This window comes from Salvelinus sp. IW2-2015, linkage group LG19 (assembly GCF_002910315.2).
Source record: "Salvelinus sp. IW2-2015 linkage group LG19, ASM291031v2, whole genome shotgun sequence".
Taxonomy (NCBI): Eukaryota; Metazoa; Chordata; class Actinopteri; order Salmoniformes; family Salmonidae; genus Salvelinus; species Salvelinus sp. IW2-2015.
Window position 1 is genome coordinate 8,612,404 of NC_036859.1, and position 17,920 is coordinate 8,630,323.

At 40.9% G+C, this 17,920-nt stretch overlaps 1 protein-coding gene across 1 annotated transcript; it reads right to left on the reverse strand.

The window, feature by feature from the left end:
* Window positions 1-307: 307 nt before the first annotated feature.
* LOC111979567 (uncharacterized) lies at window positions 308-17,228 on the reverse strand. Its single transcript, XM_024010167.1, has 9 exons — window positions 17,089-17,228; window positions 16,097-16,293; window positions 15,781-15,885; window positions 15,438-15,533; window positions 3,381-3,491; window positions 2,815-2,938; window positions 1,701-2,661; window positions 870-940; window positions 308-468 (listed from the first exon to the last, which is right to left on the reverse strand). Exons 1-9 carry the CDS (start codon window positions 17,111-17,113, stop codon window positions 308-310), a joined length of 1,851 nt encoding a protein of 616 aa, XP_023865935.1. The 5' UTR covers window positions 17,114-17,228.
* Between the last annotated feature and the right edge of the window lie 692 nt (window positions 17,229-17,920).

Here is a 17,920-nt window from a genome sequence, read left to right on the forward strand (position 1 = left end):
GAACATCCACATTAATGTAGAAGTTTTTAGAAACATATATTCTTATTTACAATAAAAGTGACTTCAAAATGACACTATTTACCATTAATTTCTATTGGGCATAAAATCATCTGAACACAACTGAAACAAACAGCAAATGTACCCAACAGATTTGTAGTCATTGCGTGCTATGAATATGGGACCAAATACTTTTTACTACTTTAATACACATAGTGATCTGTCCCAATCTTTTGGTCCCCTAAAATGGGGCACTAAAAAAATCTGTTAATTTCAAATTGTTCCTCCGATATAGCATAAAAAAACTCAATTAAAGAGAGTCCTGAGGTACACTCTCTGAGTGTTCTTCTCTGTTCTGCCCTTTGGCCATATGACCCCCGTGCTCCTCTGAGTGAAAGTGCTGTATGGGCTGTTGCAATTCCTCCTCCCTCTTATGAGATGATGGACAATGAGGAGAAGCACGGACCCCACCTAGTGTTGAAAAGASAGAAGTGAGCAAGACATCTCCATATTGACATGAACTCAATCAAAGTCAAAYAGCACAAGTAAYACAGATCTGGTGCTTGATAAAAATAGAATAGACCACATTTGAACAAAGCTCAATAAAGTGAAGGGATACAGAACTTTCCTAAAATAAAGAACAAGGTACTGCAGCCTTATAGATGCAGAGAAAGTGTTTACTGAACTCGCAATGGAATGATAAGCACTTAGCTATTCTCACAGCAGAATATCATGGACATTTAGGTCTAGTAACCACTTTCTTTGCATCTTTAAGCGTGTCATTTCTAGTTTCTTCTTCTTTATTCAGGAGTTGTGTATATCTAAGGAGCTMGACGTTCYCTGCTCTACACTCACTAAGGAACTTTTCTTACCAGACTCATCGACAGTGGCCCCTTTATTGACAGTGGTCCAAAGTTCATTATCTGATGGTTCGGCATCTTCCCTGAGAAGAGTCCAAAATTAAAGTCAGTTATGATTTTCAATATTCGAGTTCATTGCCAAGGTCCTACCCAGCAAACTGAGAACATTCCCAGAACATAAGCTAGGGTTTTTTATATAACATTAGGTTAACATTCCAAAAACATTCAAATACTGTTTTTCATAACAGTTTTTGTTTGTTTGTTCAGAAAACGTTTTAAATGAAATATCCTTGGAATGTCCTAACATTCACTAAAATGTTGTGCACAAAATCTGTAACAACCACCACAGAACATTCCCCAAACGTTKTCCAGGTTATGTAATAACAAAATGTACCAGTAATGTTTTTCAGAACATAGTGCGGCAGCAAAATATATGAGCAACGTTCTGGGAACGTTCTTGCAACAGCAGGCAAATATTTTATACAAACATTGTATAATCATCAGTATAACTGGACAGTTTTTGTGTTATGAGAACATTTGTGGCAACCTAACAAATATTCTGGGAACTTTCATAGAACCACTTTTGGTTTGCTGGGTAGCCAATACTGTAGGGGCCTTCAAATCTGGGTTTTGAAGTCTGCACCACTGTTGGTTTTCATCCATCCCCTAATACCCCTCGAATCAGGGACCGATTCAGTCCTCTCTGTWCACTAGGTGACTGTATTCTCTGGTCAATRAATTATATRAATAAATCAATTTACTACCTGGGAGAAAAGAAAACCAGCAGCACTGCAGACCTTGAGGCCTGGATTTGAATACGTCTGTTCCACAGCTGACACTCACTCAGTTTCAGGTGACCGCTCTCTTTTCACACCCTTTGCTTCAGTCTTCTCATTTCTGACATCACGTCCTCTTCTCCATTTTTTCTTTCTGCCTCTTCTTTTCTGTCCTTCTTTTCTGTCCGTTGCCTCAGCCTGCAGTTTCCTTCTCCGTATGATCAGCTTTAGCGAGGTCTTGGGTAATGACATATCGCTAATGTCAAGRGTATGTACTCCAACATTTTCAATCTTTAATCTTGTGATACCAGGTCCTATTTTCTGTCCTTTCTTTCTGCCTCTTTTCTTCGGTACTTGGGAACTCGTCGCCTCAGCCTGCACTATCCCTCTCTTTAGAGTCAGCGTTAGTGATGACTTGGGTAGCGGCATATCGCTCACGTCAAGTGTGTCTGTTTCAATCTTCTCGTTTGCAACACCCCGTCCTCGTCTCCGTTTCTTCTTTCTGCCTCTTCTTTTCGGTCCTGGGCGTCTTGTCACCTCAGCCTGCAGTCTCCCTCTCCTTAGAATCAGTGTTAGCAAGGACTTGGGTAATGGCATATTGCTAATGTCAAGCCTGTTCAAACGCAGTACAGGCTGACGGCGCAGACAGGCAGCTGTCAAGCGGCTGGTTTTCAGTCCGCTGCGTGTCTGAGGGCAGAAAACAGCTTCTTCTCTCCTCGTCTCTTTTATCGACTCTTTGTCGATTGTCTTGCGTTTAACCATTATATCAGTGGCGTCCTCTATAGTCTCGACCTCTACCTCCACAGAAGCAGAACCGGCTGGTGGCTTTACAGTCCAGACCCTACAATCTGCCATTCGGCAGTCCCAACTCATCTCTGGTTCATCACATGGGAAAGGGCTTTGATATCCCTGCATGGTGGGATAGGACTGTCTCTCTGGGCCAGCTTGGTAAGAGGCACTTTCTTCCTTCACAGAGGAAGGGGAAGACAGTGAAGAGAGGATGTAGTCACCACCAGTCGACCTTAGAGCTAGAAACAAGGAGAGCATCACGAGTAAACATCAGGAATAACTATTGAGATCAATGATAACTTTTTCCTTCATTTCCTGCATTTCCTAATTTCTACCCATAAATATAGAAATTCAGGCAAGTCAATTATTTACAAATCCTGTACCCCACCTACCATTGGTGTCTAACTGTTTTCCATTTTTATGGTGATGGAGGAGTGCCTGTAATGGCTCAGGGTGAGCCACAGACTGCACACACTCCTCTAAGAGAGCAGGGGCAAGGTTGAGCCACGATGCAGTCTAAGAGGTGGAGAAAGTAAAAATGGCGTTTCAAGGTCTTGACTGGAATCAAAGGCACTTTGGGCCAAATAATTACTTGAGATCCGCATGCATACTAGGTATGGTGCGCAAGCACTCGATTRAAGGTTTGTATTTGATTGCTAATCATACATGTACAAATTCTATTAAGTAGCAGGTTACATTAAAACCACTGACAACATTTCAAACTCTAAGACGTGTTCATTATTTGTGGGATATATGTCAAGTGCAGTGAAAATGTTACARTTCGTTTTCAGTTGTATCAGAACAACCAGAAATTGTAGCAACCGATWGCATACCATAAACGTTTTGCATTCATCCCCCTTTCACGCTGACATTTAAGTACTTGAGTACTCAAACACAGAAATTCTTTCAAATGCCCATCCGTAATGCATACCTCAAATGATGTACAGTAAAATAATACCTGTTTAATGTTTGGAGCAGGAAGCAGTTTCTCCAGTCTGGACAGGAACTCCCACACAAGAATCTGCAGTGTTGAGTCATACTTGGGGCCAAACTCCTCTGGAAAAACATTCTAAAATACAGGGCAAGCAGATGACAGTCAAAAGTACATACATCAATTATGTCTCTATAACACAAGCCTAGAAATATGGTTATTGGTTTGCTATTCATGGGAAAAAAACGAGTTCCATTGAAATGAATGGCTCACTGGCACCAGATTGGAACAGGAAGCAATGAAATGCAATCATTTCACTTTTCCCCAGCATATTTTGACACTGGCCGTGTCCAAAATCTGTCTCGCCTACTACTTACTAAAACGATATACTGTGTACTAATCATACTACATGCTAATTAGAATGTACTCCTACGTAAAAACGAATGCAGTAAGCKACAAATATCAACATACCAGGCTTATTCATACTGATAATACCTCATCTAATGTTCGATTGAGTTGATTCCTGCCGTTGGTTAATTTTGGTACAGCGCATCACCTTATCTTGATTATCTTCCTCAATCGTGTGCGGCAAATTCTACTAGACGAAAAGCCGCAATGAGTATGACATCCTGGTGTTTTAAAATATACTACATTTTTGAACACCTGACCCTAGGCAACAATGACTAGGTTCTGGTTTCAATTGTGGCCACGTCACGGCCTACATCACTACCTTATCCGCTTGAATAAAATAAAAAAGATGAACTAGCGAGATGGAGATCACAGAGGTTATTTTTAATGAGTGCATTTCGCAAGTGTAAATGCAATGTACTAAAAACACTTAGCAATGAGGCCTAGTGCACTCGCGATGGCCGATGCTTCATTTTGCACGCTTTGGATTTCAAAGCTATATCAGATATCTTGATGGTAAAACAGTGTGCTTTGAGCTCAATAATGATCGTTGAGAAATACAAAGTTATAACTACAGAAAGCTGACCATCCTCTCTTGAATATGGACAACTAGTTGTTTCCAAAGTAGTTTTTTACCCCCGTAATTGCATTTTGAAATGTTATACACTCACGAGGGGCAGGGAGAGTGTGAGAACATTTCAGAACTCACTCATTACAGCAGCCGGCTGCAGCGAAACAGGAAGGCACAGCGGCAGGGAATCATGTGGATAATGTCATTTACTGTTGATCAAATTCATGGTTTTATCCGCCCCAAAAATGGGACGTTTTGATTGAGGTGACCAGGTAGAATGTGAAGCTCGCACCAGTTTCATTCCAAGTGCCAATGCCATTTAGCAAACTCCAGGGGATTCATTTATCAATATTACGTCGTAACTATTCTAAAATAATACATACGGAAGGAATTTAGAATGTTCGTATGCATAGTGATTTATCAAACAATCCTACGAGCGTCATACACACACACAGGTGGTCGATCACCATTGTTTTCAGCCCCAGTGCTTGTGCACAGCCTTGCTATTTGCATTTTGAAACGCCCATAGTTAACCATATATGATGAAAATCATCCCTTTCTAGCCCGTCGCGAAGATACAACCCCGTACCATGAAATACAATGGCTCAACCACAAAAGGAAAATATTTTTGTTGTTGTTGATCCGAGAKTGTAATAAAAGGTGCTAGTGTCAGAGGTTGAGTGCAACCAAAACATTTTACTTGGCTCGCTCAGTTGTGGCTTGACCAGTAAAAATACAAACATAGTGTGGGAGAAAGTAGGAATTGCAGTGAATGCTGCCTCTTCAGAATGCCGGTCAGTGGTGGAGATAAAGTAAAGTGGTTTGATCTTAAGTTAAATGCCAAAAAGGCACTAATAGTTCACAGACAGGACATTGGTGCAACTGGAGGGTGGCAGAGAACGTAAAAAGGTTCTACAGCTGCACCATCGAGAGCATCCTGACGGGTTGCATCAGTGCCTGGTATGGAAACTGCTCAGCCACCGACCACAAGGCCCTACAGCAGGTAGTGCGTATGGCCCAGATCATCACTGGGGCCAAGCTTCCTGCCATCCAGGACCTCTATACCAGGCGGTGTCAGAGGAAGGCCCTAAAATTTTCAAAGACTCCAGCCACCCTAGTCATAGACTGTTCTCTGCTACCGCACAGCAAGCTGTACCGGAGCGCCATGTCTAGGTCCAAGAGGCTTCTAAACAGCTTCTACCCCGAAGCCATAAGACTCCTGAACATCTAGTCAAAATGGCTGCCCAGACTATTTGGACTGCCCGCCCCCTCCTCTACACTGCTGCTACTCTCTGTTATTATCTATGCATAGTCACTTTAATAACTCTACCGACATGTACATATTACTCCATTACCTKGACTAACCGGTACCCCCGCACATTGACTCTGTACCGGTACTCCCTGTATATAGCCTCGCTATTGTTATTTTACTGCTGCTCTTTCATTATTTGTTACTTTRATTTCAAAAAWMTTGTAGGTATTTTTCTTAAAACTGCATTGTTGGTTAAGGGCTTGTAAGTAAGRATTTCACTGTAAGGMCTACACCTGTTGTATTCAGCGCYTGTGACAAATAAAATGTTATTTGAGTGAGATGAGCCTCTCTCCTCTAGAACTAAGAATTGCCGGCATCATACGGCAGTGGTTCCCAACKTTTTTRGGTTACTGTACCACCAACTGAATTTTGCTCTGCCCGGAGTACCCCTGAAGTACCCCCTCATGTGCATTTTACCAGTAGGCCTATGGTCTCATGAGTCTTCTCAAGTACCRCTGTGGATTGACCAAGTACCCCCAGGGCTCCTAGTACCACTGGTTAGAACCACTACTGTAAGGGATACTACTGGGGGGTGACAGTGACCCCCAGCCCGGTGTCTGACTCAAGGCCATCGCAAGTTCAGGTTGAAGGTAAGGATACAGCATATCAATTTCATTCAATTCATATTTATTTATCACGATATTGAAAACAAGTAGTTTTTTCGTTGTCCTATGTTTAAAACAAATAATTGTAGGCTAATGATTCGGAACAAAACYAATCAAACAATAACACGACAAGTCATTAATACACACAAAAGAACATCTATTGCGGATAGTGACTGGCAGAGATCCAGTCACCGTGCCACCCAGGGGAACTGGTGASAGTGCCAACCAGGGGAAGTCAACTCGTGCCACATCAAGTCGGGAGCCAACGGTACTGACTGACGCGGTCCTGAAAAAACAAGACGACATCAATAACTCRATCCTTGAAATAAACAATCAATTGAGGAAGGCATTAAATAACATAAATGATTCACTAAAGCAACAGGTCACATGTGCAAATCAAATGATCTAAACTACATTCACGTATGCGCCTTTTAAATAATTCCTTCGGCTATAAAATTCWATTTGTGCATCAGGCATAGGGTCGTCAGGTCGGTCCACCTGCTGTAGAGGGAGGCCAGGCTTGATGGACATATTTTGGAGCACCCTGCAAGCCATTACAATATGGCAAAGCCTTTTCAGGTCAATATCGAGGCGGCAAGTAGCCTAGTGGATAGAGCGTTGGACTAGTAACCGAAAGGTTGCAAGATTGAATCCCTGAGCTGACAAGGTAAAAATCTGTTGTTCTGCCCCTGAACAAGGCAGTTAACCCACTGTTCCTAGGCCATCATTGAAAATAAGAATTTGTTCTTAACTGACTTGCCAAGTTACCACAGTAGCAGCCTGTTCCTTAAGGGGRAAGCTGAACATTTTGGTCTCATCTAATGATTGTGCTTGATTGAGAATGGATCACTACCAAAACAAAAATATTCATTAACKTTTAGTCATTGTTCTCCTAGATTTATTTGTGTGCTTCTACATTTCTACTTAGGATCACATCATGTACTCCTTGTGAAAAATGTCAGCGTAGAGCCCTGAACTATAATAATAAATTAGTCGTATCACTCAGCATTTTGTGGCAGGGCACTTTGTTGGTTCTTGATGTTCAGTTGTAGACGTTCTTGATGTTCTTGTTTTTATTATTGGATATAAATGATTTCTTTTAACATACATTGGTTAAAAGACGCAAGTCATAAAATGAAATGAAGCAATATACCCCATTACTTCTTCCTAGTAGTACATGTATTGTCTTTGAAACATTAGAAAGTGTGCTCATCCATGTTTTTGTGATTTTGTTGGTGTAATTACAGAAAAACAAATTTCGGCTGATAAAAAAGAAATCTGAGTAGCTGGTAGATTTTTTTCATATACCTGCCACAGTGGCTGGTGYACCAAAAAGTTAATTTCCCACCCTTGTCATCAGCCAGGGTTTTAACAGATAACTTCTGTGTCCTACAAAGAGAGAGAACCATTAGGACAAATCAAGTTGCTTTAGCAATGTCAAATATACTTCAAACGAGTAGGCACTCACCAATAAGCCATCCATCCTCAACAGCTCCCTCCTGTAAGCGAAGGCCAACATTGCTGTTCTGCAGAARGAGCGAGTCGTGTGTTCCACCTGGCCACCACATTCAGTAGCGTCTTTTGAGCATCACATATGACATCCATTGAGCGGAAAACTTTTCTGTTCATAGTTGAACCCGTTTTGGGATGGTGCTTTTATCGAGACGTGGGTATCATCTATTGCTGTGATGGTATTTCAGAAACCGTTGATGGCAAACAAACCCCTCTTGACTTCAACCTTTTGTGCGACGGTGGTAACTGGATGCAACTGTAGCCCTTGCTGATGATTCAATCCAAAACAGCTGGCATGAATCGACTCATCTAGGGTTGTGAGATGCCAAACCAATGGCAAGCTCCAGCTGAAAAATGCTGTTTCCAAAAACTAGAGAATAGCACTTGGATGTGCACCGGAATGGCATGCGTTTTCTTTGTTTGCCTTTCTAAAGTAGGTATTAAATCTTGGCATAAATCCAATAATATTGGCTTTGGGAAATGATATTTTGGGAAATGATACCCTCCTAAAAACACACTCTCTGCTAAATGCAGCATGTGCCACATTTTCCAACAGAGCAAGATCAGCCATCTCCCATTCGATTTCCCATTATCTCAGTCTTTTATAGTATTTCAACAACGGTTTCACACATCCCTCTAATTTGACAATTTACTGTACTTTATATGGATTATTATCGTAACAAATGTGGTCAAATTATATTAAACAGAAATATATATATAGAGCACGCAGATTAGTTTCCCTGAGTTCGTATCTGACAGTTTGGCAGAAATTCTTTGGATGTGCAAACCCACAGTTTAATAAGCTTTCTGGGTGGCTGGTCTCAGATGATCCCGCAGGTGAAGAAGCCGGATGTGGAGTTCCTGGGATGGCGTGGTTATATGTGGTCTGCGGTTGTAAGGCCGGTTGAACGTACTGCCAAATTCTCTAAAATGACATTGGTAGATGACATAAAATGACATTGGTAGGCTTATGGTAGAGAAATTAACATWAKATTATCTGGCAACAGCTCTGGTGGACATTCATGCAGTCAGTATGTCAATTGCATGCTCCCTCAACTTGAGACATCTGTAGCATTGTGTTGTGACAAAACTGCACATTTTAGAGTTGCCTTTTGTCGCCAGCAGAAGGTTCACCTGTGTAATGATCATGCTATTTACCCTGTAAGCAGACTATGGACAAGGTAAGGAAACCAATGTCACTATCCCTTTAATTGTTGCCCTAATAGTGGTAAATYAACCCATTGCCTGATTTATGAAGGTCAACACCCTCTTTTTGTTTGTGAGTTCTATGCCTTTCCCCATGGTGATGGATGACAAAGAGATTTTACCTGTTACCWAATTTTTTATACCACAGTAAAACAGGGAGCCATGGAAGGCCACAACACAGTTCCTTAAGGTGAGATTAACTTTAAAAAGTAGAATGTTAATGCAGATTTTATTTAGTTTGATTTTATTTAAAAGAATCTTTAGGGGTGCCAAAAATGTTGACACCTAACTTTTTGAAAAAACGAAATGAGCAATTGTATTAGAATAAAACAATATAATTTTCACCTGTTTCTGCATACAATATAGGTCTGTTTTTATATTATACAGTTTTTCTGGCTCATCTTTCCTAATACAGGTGACTGTATTAGGAAAAGTCTGAGTTTGTAAGTCATAAGTCAAAACATGGATTGCCATTTCGAAGGAAAGGCTTGGCTGAACATAAAAAGCGATAATTTTGAAAAGATTGTGATTTCCATTAACTAAGAATTGCCGGCATCATACGATGTTACACCCTCCATTATAGACGTTAAGAGTCTAAAATAGACATTCAAATCTTATAGATTTCTTGATCAAAATCTATCATAACATTTGTTGTCATTTGGAATGTTTTTAAAATGTCAGCAGAAGGCACAGTACTTTAGAATCGCATAATTATAGGTWGCCTGAATAGTATCCGCCTCATTTTCTAACGTTGCTATGGGCACAGCCAAACAAAAGAAGTGATGGATACGATGCGCGGTGGCAAACTTGCTGTAGTAAATTATTCGAAGGAGTCAATTTATAGAGCATAAAAGTAAACAAGTGTAAGTGTAACGATAAACTATACGCTACATAGCCTAACTATAAAATGTTTGTGAGCATCCACACTAGAGGAAAGTTTACAGTTTATTGTTCTATAGTCCCTACACCTGTCGATCAACTGATCAACGCATCCTACTATTAATACAAGTGGTAACAAGACCATTCTGTGCTTTCTGTGTGTGTTTGTCATAGTGACAAATGCAAATAATAGGCTACTTGAGACTAGAAGCACAAGCATTATGCTACACTCGCATTAACATCTGCTAACCATGTGTATGTGACAAATAACATTTGATTTGATTTTGATTACTTTCAATGTACAGTGCATTCAGAAAGAATTCAGACCCCTTGACTTGTTACACATTTTGATACGTTCCAGCCTTATTTTAAAATGGATTAAATACATTTTCCCTCAGCAATCTCCACACAATAATAACAAAGCAGAAAACAGGTTTTTAGAAATTCCATATTTACATAAGTAGTCAGACATTTTGCTATGAGACTCGAAATTGAGCTCAGGTGCATCCTGTTTCCATTGYTCATCCTTGAGATGTTTCTACAACATGATTGGAGTCCACCTGTGGTAAATTCAATTGATTGGACATGATTTGAAAAGGCACACACCTGTCTATTTAAGGTTCCACAGTTGACAGTGCATGTCAGAGCAAAAACCAAGCCATGAGGTCGAAGGAATTGTCCGTAGAGCTCCGAGACAGGATTGTGTGCCAGAATACTCGTAAAAAATCTGTTTTTTTATTAAATACATTTTGCTTTGTCATTATGGGGTATTGTGTGTAGATTGATGAWGATTATTTTTATTTAATCTATTTTAGAATAAGGCTGTAATGTAACAAAATGTGGAAAAAGTCAAGGGGTCTGAATACTTTCCGAATGCACTGCACTGTATGTGTGCCTATACTGCCAATCCACTTTTCTGGAGACTGGATGAAGTCAGTATATTTTGGGGTCTTTCAATTGAAAAAGACACTCCAGGACTATTCACAGATTGTTGATAAACACTCTTCTCATCTTTTTATAAAAAATAAAAAAAACTGTATGAGAAATGCATTTCAGCATATATTTTCCAAGAGAATCTTAGCTAACACACACAATTTTAAGATAAACAATATAGTCGGTAAAAGTATGAAGAATACATCCCAGAACAAGCACACAAAATGTGGTGAATGCACAAGCTTCTGAAGCCAAGATATGATACAACAATATCCATTACWTCCACATGTTACGGATATCATAAAGTCTTGTAGTCGAGTCACTAAACCTTGACTCCGAGTCCAAGTGCTCAAGTCTGAGTCAGTAGGTCTGAGTTTTGAAGCTTCTCTTCTATTTTTCTGTTACATATTTGACATTCTGCCACCCACTTTGCAACATCTGCTGAAAAACGTTTGAAAGCAAAACAAATGATTCAGAGTTGCTAGGCTCGGATTTGGTCGAATAAATCCGCCTAGCAACAACGACTGGCGGGAAGATTTTCATGTGAGAATTAGAGTAATGCAAAGATTTTTCTCCCTGCCCAATGGTCATAATTGCCTGCAATATGCAATAGCCTATGAAACGAATAAGTGTTGGCTATTGCTCCTGTCAGATTGATGAGATTATTATTTGCAATAATTGTAACAGCTTCTCAGCTACGTTTTTGTAATCGCCCACTGATATTTGTGGATGTTTTTTTTTTATTGCAGAGTGAAAACTAAAGGGAGACTTATCAGAAGAAACCTGGCTATGGGATGCAGGGGGGAAATTGAGAGGGTAGAGAGACATGACAAATTTAAATACTTTTTTATACTCTAGGAGAGAGACAAATAGCTAGACTGTTGTTTAACAATTTAACTCAATACTATTGTTTTCAATTTCGTAAAGCAGTTTGTGTTTCTTAACCAGGTGTGGCTACCCAATGAGCACTGGGTTCATTCCATCAGCCCCATTGTGACGAATGACGTTGTTTTGATAGCTACACTATATATACATAAGTATTAGTGGATTTGGCTATTTCAGCCACACCTATTGCTGACAGACGTATAAAATCGAGCACACAACCATGCAATCTCCATAGACAAACATTGGCTGTAGAATGGCTTTACTGAAGCACTCAGTGACTTTCAATGTGGCACAGTCATAGGATGCCACCTTTCCAACAAATCAGTTTGTAACATGTTTTGCCCTGCTAGAGCTGCCCCGGTCAACTGTAAGTGCTGTTATTTTGAAGTGGAAATGTCTAGGAGCAACAACAGCTCAGCCGCGAAGTGGTAGGCCACACAAGCTCACAGAACGGGACCGCCGATTGCTGAAGCGTGTTGAGCGTAAAAATCGTCTGTCCTCAGTTGCAACACTCACTACCGAGTTCCAAATTGCCTATGGAAGCAACATCAGCACTTAACTATTCATCAAGAACATCACAAAATGGGTTTCCATGGCCGAGAAGCCGCACACAAGCCAAAGATCACCATGCCCAATGCCAAGRGTCGGTTGGAGAAGTGTAAGGCTTTCTGCCATTGGACTCCGGAGCAGTAGAAACGCGTTCTCTGGAGTGATGAATCACACRTCACCATCTGGCAGTCAGATGGATGAATCTGGGTTTGGTGGATGCCAGGAGAACGCTACCTGCCCCAATGCATAGTGCCAACTGTAAKGTTTGGTGGAAATTMAATAATGGTCTGGGGCTCTTTTCATGGTTCAGGCAAGGTCTCTTAGTTCCTGTGAAGGGAAATCTTAATGTTACAGCATACAATGACATTCTAGACGATTCTGTGCTTCCAACTTTGTGGCAACAGTTTGGSGAAGGCCCTTTCCTGTTTCAGCATGACAATGCCCCTGTGCACAAAACGAGGTCCAAACAGATATGGTTTGTCGAGATCGGTGTGGAAGAACTTGACTGMRCTGCACATAGCCCTGACCTCAACCCCAAAAAACACCTTTGGGATGAATTGGAATACCGACTGCGAGCAAGGCCTAAACGCCCAACATCAGTGTCCGACCTTTTGTGGCTGAGTGGAAGCAAATCCCTGCAGKAATGTTCCAACATCAAGTGGAAAGCCTTCCCYGAAGAGTGGAAGCTGTTATAGCAGCAAAAGGGGGGACCTACTTCATATTAATGCCCATGATTTTGCAATGAGATGTTCGACGAGCAGTTGTCCACATAGCTTTGGTCATGTCAGGCTCTACGTGGCTTGGCAAGTGTCAACTATGAGTAGCTACCACAAGAGATTGGACTTCTGTTAACGTTACGTCCTTGTTAACAATGGACCCTGTGTGAATTGGGTATCCCATGATCATACTACCAAATTCACACGAGGTCCATGGTGACAAACGACTAAAAGAAGCTATTTAGCTGTTATGGAAAACTGTTTGTCAACAACTGGAAAATAACGAGCTACTTCATGGGCAAAGTACACTGTGTACCGGTTTCATAGCTAGCTAGTTACTTCCCTCATTGTAACGTTAAAGGGTAGGTAGCATGAGTTTTTACTAGGGGTGTGCCGAACTTGTCATACTCGTGATCATAATCTTATCCGTTRTTACAGTGCCTTCGGAAAGAATTCAGACCCCTCGACTTCCCCCCCAAAAATTACATTATTCTAAAATGGATTACATTTTTTAAATGACCTCAATCTACACACAATACCCAATAATGACAAACCAAAAACAGGTTTAGAAAAATAAAATTAAAAATACCTTATTTAAATAATTATCCAGCCCCTTTGCTATGAGAATTGAAATTGAGCTCAGGTGCATCCTGTTTCGCTATTGGATTAGCTAACTCTCCCTCGACTGGTGAAACGGCCTCTCCCTCTGAAGGCCTCTCCTTGGCTCTTCTTTAACTTGGTAGCTAACTCAGTCGTCAATTGAGAAGTCTCCTCTCTCTACTTTTTACCTGCTGGCTTTTTTGTTGTTGTTGTTGTTCTGTGGGTCCATGCCTGTGCTAGACTAGTTGTTCTCTGGCTTACTACTTAGCTATGTCGACCGTGGTGGTTGGTTAGCTAGGCTAGTTAGCTGGTTAGGCTAGCTAGCAGGCTAAAATAAACTTCAGCTGGCTGGCTTGCTGGCTAAGAAAACTGCATATACCGGTAACATTATTTGATAACTGGTTAGATTTTATTTTTTATTTATTTAACTAGGCAAGTCAGTTAAGAACAAATCCTTATTTTACAATGACGCCTACCCCGGCCAGACRCTCCCCTAACCCGGACGACGCTGGGCCAATTRTGCGCCGCCCTATGGGACCCCCGATCGCGGCAGGTTGTGATACAGCCCGGGATCGAACCAGGGTCTGTAGTGACGCCTCTGGCACTGAGATGCAGTGCCTTAGAGCGCTGCATTTCGCAAACTTTGGTTTACTTTAATGAAGGTGTAAGTTAGGTGTTGATTGCAACTTGGCTGACTCACGCAGTGCTAACGTTAGCAGGTTCGTAGGGCTAACGCTATCAGGCTAGTAGGGCGAATGATAGCAGGCTACTTGGCTAGCAACCTTAAGCTGATTTGTATCAAACTGCATTGGGACTTTTGATGCGTATACTAATGCAAATCCAAATGTTACATTTATGCTACCTACCCTTTAACAGAAATCAAAACTCTCATGGTAGCTACCCTAAGTTGATGCTAATGTAGCCACGTAGAGCAACGTAGCTATCAAAACAAGTCCTTCGTCACTATGGGGCAACAATAGACCCCATGCATATTGGGTAGCCACACAGGCAAAATCAAATAGTAGGCTGGTGACTGGTGATTATGGGGAAGCAAGAGTCGCTTGTGTGATGTGAAGCATATGATCGGAGGCGGAGCGGAGCCTGCCTGTCTCCCCACAGTCATCGCTTGCTTCGCTGCAGCTCACCAGCTGAWGTAGGCTGTGTGTTCCGCACCCTTCCCACTGCCAGAGAACAGAACCCTCGCTGCTCTGCGCACCCAGTTTTGCTAATATTSTGCTTATCATAGTAGCCTATTCAGTTCAAGTGCAAATATAAGTCACGAGAAGGCGAGTCCACGTCACTAACGGTCGAGTCACAAGTCATGAAAATCTGGAKTCAAGTACATTTATAGACCATATAAAACCTTGATGAACGTTAGCTATACTGATTAAGTTTCAAGATCCGATGAAAGGTGCATGTTTTACAAAAACTTTTAACCTAAAAAAAAGTCATGAATGTAACTTTGCCTGTCCCATTCACCCCCCTATCTTTACAAGACTGTAGAACATGCAAACAAAATTCAAGACACTTCAACTTGGTTTGGATTGTTTTTCATTAACATCTCATCTTTTGATACTAATACTGGGAGACAGCTGTGAGTGGAAAAACAAGCTCAGTGAGCCCTGTCTAAAAACCATGAAATATGATTGTCTGAAAAGCCTTTGACTACTGTGTAARGGTCAGAATTCATGCAATTTCCTACTTAAAAACGTATCAAATAGAGCCTGAACTCCAACATATTGACTTCAAGGATAATTATGACATGGTTTCARTTGGAAATTAACTTTATTTGTGCATGCTCAAGATGAACTTTTACACGGAATCAACCTATAAATCGTACTYTTTTCGCATACCCAAAATGCCTACTATTTAGAATGCAAGTATGGGTATTGGGACACAGCCACTGACCTGGAAGAAGAGGTCCCTCTCCTTTGGCTCCTCCATTAGGGTTTCAATCAGCTTCGTGAAGTTCGCCTCTGATGCTTCCACATTTGGATCTGAAACCTGCAGCAAGAATGCACAGTGGATAAATATAACTAACCATTGGTTAGCAACATAGGTTAATCCTTTACAATGTTCATCCATAATGCKATTTAGCAAATATACTTACAGCCTTACATACTGTATACTTAGTATTTTGAGGCGAATGTGGGAATAAAACCCACATTATAAGCACTGTGTTCCATGTTACAAGGACACTCCAACCAACTGAGCCATTAGAATCACGGTTCCTCCTCTGAGTAGTCCTCACCTCTCCCTTATGATTGGAGATACAGCTCCTCATCCTGTTCAGGTGTGGCTGAACGGTGTCAGGGCGACACAACTCATCATCACAGCGACATAACTCTAGGACCAGCTGTCAATAAAATGAGAATTGAGTATTCATGGCAACAGGTGTGTATGTGATCGTTGAGTTTAATGTTGAAGTAGGTTGAGGTTTCCCCGAGATACTTATCTAAGGTAAATCTTGCGTTTCCTTCAAAAAAGGTTCWGATTTGACGGTACACTGATCCTAGATCTGTGCCTAGCGGCAACTTCTACGTCTTTCCCTCGTCACCCCCACTCACCCGTGCTCTTAGTCCCATGAGAAGTTGGACCCTCTCTCTGTAACTCATCAGCTCAGGGACTATTTCCAACACGGTGGTGGCAAACTCCTCCAGCAGCCCATAGTCCATGATGTCTCTCCGCTCGATCACCTGCCACAGAGCAGCACACACCAGCCGCAGGGGCGGAACAAAAAGACGCAGAGACGACAGAGGAAGACCTAGAAGASAAGATTATGTGCATTCAAAGATAACATGAATGAAAAAGAAAGCTAGCTACTATAACTTGGGCAGTAGTTTATATAATGCCCCAACCCTTTCTGCACTTGTTCACGCCCCTTTCCAGCTCTTCTAGATACAGGCAGGTGTAAACAACAGTGCCATCCATGTCAGATATATAATGAGTAACAGTGGGAGGGAACATCTTTTTGGAATAAAACTGAGCCTTGATCAACGAGGAAGCCATAGAAATCCTATMAAATTATTAGAATTCCTAATTCTATGGAGGAAGTTACAGTATTTACTACACACATTACTCTAGGCTACACACATTACACTAAAAAAACATTACTGTCTGAGTTGCACAACATTTCTAATGACTCATATTCTTGAGTTCTTATACTAATGCATGATGTTCTATCTGGATATGGGTATTTTACTAAATTGGTTATGGTTTAAACACGTTCCAAGGCTCAAGCCAGGGCCCAGCTTCAGCTTCAGGCTGAAGAAGTGGGGAAGGGCTATAGTTCTGACGTGCAAAACGACTTGCCAAAATCTATAACTGACCCTTACCTTAACCTTGACCCAAACCAAATGTTTTACCAATTATCAAATTAAATATTTAAAGTCCGTATTGCCACTAAATAAACCATCTTTGTTATAGCCCTTTCCGCGAGACTACTGGCAAAGATGGTGGTTGGCTAGCTAGCTAGTAAGGTAGCTAGCTTGAAATTGTGGCAGCAATGCAGACTGCAACATACACCTTTACAGTTAATTGCAATATATTAATAAATTACCCTGTTCCTCCCGGAGCGTTTGCATTMTGTGCTTTCGTAAACATTAGCTACACCAAAAACAGTAGATCTCTTCACAGATCTGTCCGTGAAAATCTTGTTTACAGCATCACACGGTGCATAGTACGACATTAAAAACGCCTGTTTTTCTGTACCATGTTATCATCTTCAACGTTACAAATGTTTAAGCTACACAGTTGTTATTTGTAATATGTCCTATATAATGATACATTAAATTCTGCAACTGTGTTTATGCAGATAATCGTTTAAACAAATGGTTCAAACTGCAGGCAAAATTGTAGAAAGACAAATGGGGACCTTCCAAACACGTGATTTTTAAGTGCGGAAAATGTGATTTAAAAAGACGAGGGAAAACGTGAGTGAAGATTATTATTTTTTTACGGGTGGAAAATAACCAATTGAAGATGACGAGGAAAATCCGTAAAACAATTTTGCTGGTAAATTGTAAAATTGAGAATACTTCATTCCAGGCAGTCAGTTTACAACATAGCTGGGGTGGTCTCATTATACATATTCTGTTGCAAAACCGTTCGTCTCTTGCAAAACGTTTTGCAACAGAAACCGTTTACACCAAATGCTGTTGKGTTCCGTTTTGTTCTTAAACGAAAGTTGTAGTTCAGTCTTGTCTCTCTTCCCCCCACTCAATTTAAGGTTAAATTCAGTGGTGGAAAAAGTACCCAATTGTAATACCGGAGTGAAAGTAAAGATGCCTTATTAGAAAATGACTCAAGTGAAAGTCACCCAGTAAAATACTACTTGAGTAAAAGTCTAAAGTATTTGGTTTTAAACATATTGAAGTATCAAAAGTAATTAC